The sequence below is a fragment of the Erpetoichthys calabaricus genome, chromosome 10 (genome assembly GCF_900747795.2).
Source record: "Erpetoichthys calabaricus chromosome 10, fErpCal1.3, whole genome shotgun sequence".
Taxonomy (NCBI): Eukaryota; Metazoa; Chordata; class Cladistia; order Polypteriformes; family Polypteridae; genus Erpetoichthys; species Erpetoichthys calabaricus.
This window is the reverse complement of record NC_041403.2, coordinates 12,299,778-12,305,921: the sequence shown is the minus strand read 5'-3', so window position 1 is coordinate 12,305,921 and position 6,144 is coordinate 12,299,778. Positions and strand designations below refer to the sequence as shown.

At 41.5% G+C, this 6,144-nt stretch overlaps 1 protein-coding gene across 1 annotated transcript; it reads left to right on the top strand.

Annotated features, from left to right (window-relative positions):
- The first annotated feature begins 510 nt into the window (after positions 1-510).
- On the top strand, positions 511-3,355 carry foxd2 (forkhead box D2). The gene has a single exon (XM_028810569.2). It carries the CDS (start codon positions 1,232-1,234, stop codon positions 2,294-2,296), a length of 1,065 nt encoding a protein of 354 aa, XP_028666402.1. The 5' UTR covers positions 511-1,231; the 3' UTR covers positions 2,297-3,355.
- The last annotated feature ends 2,789 nt before the right edge of the window (positions 3,356-6,144 follow it).

The window sequence follows — 6,144 nt, the reverse complement described above, 5'->3', positions numbered from 1 at the left end:
TGGTTCTTCAGAGGGAAGCAATAGGAAAATCATGCATTTTAATTCCTAAAAGAATAATCCATGCTGCTTTCAGAAAAAACCTTTATTTATTAAGATCTGTAGCATAATGAATAGACAATAAGAGATGTGTTAAATACCAACGGGTTCCTGATTTTAAAGCACTCGCGCTGCATTCAGCCACCCAGGCTAAGTTCAGTTTTGCTCGATCTGTTGTATCCTACATTATCCTACCTCATATTAAAGATTTCTGTGTTGCCCACATATTAGGAACCTTTTCAAAGCTCAAAGAATCAATTCATACGCAGCTGCATATTGCTCTTTGTCAAACAATGGTTCTAGAAACCACTACCCAGTAAAGTGCCATTAAAGATCCAGTATTTTTAAGAGTGTAGAAAGGATATCCAAAGATGATCGTCACACGCAAGAATCTGTTGCAATAACGCACATAATATTGCGGCAGTTTAGCAACAGTCGTTTCCTATAAATCTCAGATTTCCATAACCCTCGACTTCTCATCAGCTAACAGAGCAAGCTACAGAGAAATTCAAGAAAACGAGGCGGAGGGTCGAATTTAATCTAATTGTTAATCAGCATGACAGAAATCGCTTTTCGGAGCCTTGCTTGACAGAGTAGCGTTGGAGGTCTGAAGCTTATACCCTTAAAACTGGAGAGTCTGATGTGATTTTTTAAAGGAAAGCTGCACTGTCACCAAGCATCGAATCCTTCCGCTTAAGGTTATCTGTTAATGTGATGCCGAACGCAGAGTTCTGGCGAGTGATGACGCCACGAGCACGTGACTTTTGGGGCCGGATAAATGTCTTTTGACAGCAGAGTGAAGGAACAGTTAAGGCTTTCCCACTGGATTCCCTCTCCGTCCGTCTGCAAGAGGTTGTTAGAAAAAAAGAAAAAGAAAAAGAAAAGGAAGAAAGAAAGAAAAAAAAGAAGAAAGAAGTACGCACGGACTTTTCCCCAAAGAAACGCACACTTTGCAGCCAAAGGGGGGAGCAGCAGTGAAGAGGTGGAGAAAGGATTTCTGTTCTGTTGCAAAAGAAATAAACGCGTAGTTACCGGGCAGATTGCACTTTTTTTACGCATTACAACCCTGGTTGGTTGAACTTCTTTTTTCCTCGGAATTCCTGCTTGCCTACAAATGTTTCTGAACTGTGGAAAGTAAAAAAAAAAAAATTATAAACTCACTGAAAGACCATTTTTAAAACGGGGCAGTCTAACAATGACCCTGGGAGCAGAAATGTCAGATAATTCGTTGCTTTCTGAGGATGTAGACATCGACGTAGTTGGGGACATTACCATCAAGGATGGGAAATACCACGACTTTCATTCGGACAACGATTCGGACGACCAGCTCTCTAGAAATACCGGAGATAATCTATCTTCTCCAGGGCTGGGCAGTGGGTCGGAGTCCCAGCCCCCACCGCGCACAGGGGACAAGACTGGCAAGAACACTCTGGTGAAACCCCCGTATTCGTATATAGCGCTGATCACTATGGCTATACTACAAAGCCCGAAGAAACGGCTCACCTTGAGTGAGATCTGCGAGTTCATTAGCAATCGCTTCCCTTATTACCGGGAGAAGTTTCCTGCCTGGCAGAACTCGATCAGGCACAACCTGTCGCTCAACGACTGCTTCGTCAAGATACCTCGGGAACCTGGCAACCCCGGAAAGGGCAACTACTGGACCCTCGACCCCGAATCTGCGGACATGTTTGACAACGGAAGCTTCCTACGGAGAAGAAAACGCTTCAAGAGGCACCAGTCGGCAGACATTCTTCGAGATCCCAACAGCTTCCTACCGGGTTTTGGATATGGGCCCTACGGGTACAATTATGGCATTCAGTTGCAAAACTACTCGCAGCAGCAGCAGCACCACGGCACTGCATTCCCATTCCAGCCCCCGCACTGCGCTATGCCCTCACCGGCCGCACTCTTTCCTGCACCGCACATGGCACCCTTGTTGGGAAACGAGCTGACCAGGAAACCTTTCTTTCCCCAGCTGAGTCCTACGCTACCCGGCCTACAGCCTCTCAAAGCGGACAACGGCCAGGCGAGACCCTCTTTTTCGATTGATAACATTATAGGCGTGACGGGGGCTGGGCCCGGCGGGAATTCGCCATATTCGAGCCAAACCGGGAGCACGGCGCAGGTATTGGCAATGCTTACACCGGCCCTCACGAGCACCCCCAGCCACATCAGCTTAGCGACCGACAGCCTCCTGCACGCGGCCGGGGGGCAGACTTTCACCAGTAAAATTGCAAACCTTAATGGCTGTCATTTTTAAAAACAAAAAATTCAAACTGTTCTTTCGCTCCCGTAACCTTTGTAAAGGTAGGATTTATATACTTTTTGCGAAATATTCCAAACAGGCAGATTTTTTTTTTCTGTAAAAAATAAGTAAAATATAATAAATGAAAATATATTTATGAAGTGTAAATATGTATCATAATGGAAAGGGGGGAAGGCTATAGAGAACTCTGTGAGCTTTTAAATGATTGGGGGTCACATTAGCGATTTACTTTTAATCACGCACTGTTCAATCTTCCCCATTTAAAACTTCAAAATTTCAAAAAGAAAAAAAAAAACTTAGGAAACAGTTTTGAATTTCTGCTCAAATAGTTCGAAAATTAGTAGTGACTTTTCACTCTGGAATTTATGGTTTGGTTAGTTTAAAAATGTAATAAACACTGTTTAAGAAGCAATCTTGGTGGAAATAAGGAGGACCCGAAACTGAGAAAAAAATTAAAAATAAACAGGATTTAAAAATGTTTTTAAAGCACTCGGCAAAAAGAAAAAGGAAAAGGGGAGCTCTAGAGAGAGTTTAAATATTTCTCAAGCATTTGCCCCATTTCTTTAAGTTTGTGTTTGGTGAATTTGTATTTTTCTTCTTCTTTATTTTTGTTGCTAGATTCTATAGATGGTGTACAGTTCAATACATCTTATGTGTTCCTTTGTTGTGCATCCGTTTTTTTTTTTATCTATTTGGGAGAGATTCTGTGAAAACAATTGATGGTATATGTTGAAAACACAAAGAGAAAAAAAAAGCAAAACTCGGCAATTCAAACAAAATGAATGTCATTTTGTTGTAAATTAATAAATGTTTGTGAACGATGCAAATGCTTTCTGTTATTTAATAACGTCCCTTACCCTCATCTTGCATGCACGGTTTTCTTGTTCCTATTATTAAGCAAAGCAATAGCCAAACACACAATTGGTGGACTTAAGACAGCATTTTAGGGGTGACAGGCGTATCCTAACGTCTGTTCATCAAATCTAAAGCGGAATTAGTTGGCCTTATCAAGCCAGGTTGTTAACAAATTTCAAAATGTTTGCCTAAAGAAAAAAAAAGAGGCGTTTCTGAATATTTGCGTTATGTTTTCAAACATGTGGGGACATTCGGGCAAATTATTACACAGTTTAGAACTGCAGTAAAAATATTTTGAGCAATGTGGCACACTGGTATGTTCTTCAAGACTATATATATATATATATATATATATATATATATATATATATATATATATATATATATATATATATATATATAGTTGTTAGAATTTCTTAATTTATGTTCGGAGTATTATTTCATTTGTTCTTAAAATGCTGCAAGACAGGGGTTGACTATTAATTTGAAATCTTAATGTGCCCACTAAGCCGGACTAAAAATGTTAAGACGACCTCGTGTTAAAGTCTGGCATTTTTAATCTCTTTCATCCTTCTTGATAGACAACACAGTGTTTTCTCTTTTCGCCGTGTCTATTTTAAACACAGGCATCTGAATTTAAACGCGAACATCCGGGTTTCTCGCTTTTTTTACACGCAGGTGAAATATTTACAAAAAGAGTGTTAATTATGAAGCCGATTTTACTCAACTGTCAGAGTACGCACTGGACAGTTAACACAGGCAGCGCTCCACATAGTAGGAATAGTTGTTAGAGTTGGACTTTGCTCACTGACTTTACCAACTTTTATGGTGCATTCTTTCTACCATAATTCGAAATAATTCGGGCTTGAAAGAGACTTGTAGATTTCGGCGATTCTCTCTCTCTCTCACTCTCTTTCTTTCTCCCTCTCTTTCTCTTTCTATCCTTTTGGAGAGAGTCGTCCGTCCTAAACCGCTCCTTCCAAGTCTCTCTCTCTCTCTCTCTCTCTCTCTCTCTCTCTCTCTCTCTCTCTCTCTCTCCCTCTCTCTCTCTCTCCGTGAGTGGTCTTGTGCCATTTGTTTTTGAAAAGCGATCTTTACACAAGACAGTCGGTTTATCTTCTTTTCAAGTCGCTTGCTCCTCAGGATGCACACAAAGGTCTTATTGGACTCACCGCAGGGGCAAATGCAAGGCCGGGAAATCCATTTGAAAGTTTGTCCAGCACATGTTTTAAGATGAAGGGTTGTAAAGGCGCCTTTTATTCCTCGGAGTTGTTTGCAAATTGCTAAATTGCTGTGTGGGGTGTTTTTGACAAGCTCATTATGAGTGGTCGAGTCGCCCACACCTCCCCACCCTCTGCCTCTTACTATTGAACTGTGGACAAAATGATTTCGAATTTTTAGGATAGGCTAGTAAAAGCACGATGCTAAAATATCCACACGCAACACATTTTTAACGTCAATAAGCGACTTAATGTCTTTTCTAAACTGAGTCGTCCCAACATTTTCTATACGGGGTGAGCACTAGCAAGTGGGAATACTCGCTCCTAGTCACACTAGGGGTTCACACTTGTCGTTTTATGTGCCAGTCTGTTAAGAGATTTCTTTCTACAGGCGATTTACGGGGTTGAAATGTGTTAACGTGGATCATATAATTGGAGCTGAAGCAGGTTAAGCGTTTCGCTCTGGATCACACGCGAAGGTGGGAACCGTGTAGTTCAAAGTTCAATCCCCTAACCGCATTGTTGTGCCCCAACGTTCACCACCCTATACTCCTTCACAGGGGCACTGTTGTTACATTTTCTTGAACAGGTGAACCTGACACTCATTGGGAGGTCAGCACAGTGCATTTCGAATTCACTTTAAAATTGGAGAAGCTAACTTGTGTGCATCCGCACTCTCACATTCGGGATTCGAGTTCCAGTCCTTGGAATTACTTTTGAATGCGCTTCATACAAACTGACGACCTTTTTTGCCTTCTAGTCAAGAGTGCATAACATACAAATCAGTGAATAACGACATTTTGAACTATTACTTTCAAAGAACTTTTAAAAGAAAAGATATAAAGATCGACGGATGAAAATAAGTTTGATTAGCTATATAAGCTGGGCTTGATGAGGATTCCCCGATTAAAACAAATTACAGTTTTGACAATCCTCGATGCAACCAAGTCCATATTTGCACTGGTAGTAAACCTAATTATCGTTTACATATTGAAGTGTAAATCTTTACGGCTTACACTCGAAATAGCCTCTCCCCCACAAATAAATCCACGTAAAGCCTTCAAAGAAACGGTTTAGAAGTCCGCGAGAAACAGTACTAGAGATTTTTTGGATAAGTAGCGAATTGCCCTTATAGGCTCAGTATTGGCGAATCTTATTCAATTCTATTCAAGGCGTCTCTTATACGTTACTTCGTTTTGTCATATACGTGGGTAATTGTTTCGAGCAGAGCCCAAACAACCATTCATAGCCTACCCAATCGCTGTTCCTATGTGAAGTGGACCTCTTCTTTATCTTCTTTTCAGTTGTGTGCGGCCTCTTACAAATCACTCATTACACAGAAGTTGTGTGGCAACAGAAACGGATAAAAAAGGAGGAGAAGAAAGTTTACAACTCGCACAGCAAGTAGCCCAGCGCACAAAAGGAAACCTGGAGGTTTAGAAACAGTTCCTAAAAAACAGCCTCAGAGAACCCAGGGTATTAAGAACTCGCAAAACGCCGCCCCCCAACAAAACAATAAAATCTTAATCGACCCAAATCGGGTCCTCCGCGTCTTTCAGCGCAACTGTGTGAATCGTCGGGGCTGCGCATGCAGCGCGCGCAACAATCAAAACTGCAATCGCAAGGGATAAGTGAACATGTCAGAGATGTCAGTCTCGGCTTGAGCTCAGCCACAAAGAACTGGGCTTCTTTGTGAACCCGTTTAGTCACCAGACATTAACACAACATTTGGAAAGTAGCAGCAAATGCGCAAATGGATTCGCGGGA

What these genes read in the sequence shown, in the direction of transcription:
- foxd2 (XM_028810569.2), top strand. Translation starts at nt 1,232, where the DNA reads ATGACCCTGGGAGCAGAAATGTCAGATAATTCGTTGCTTTCTGAGGAT.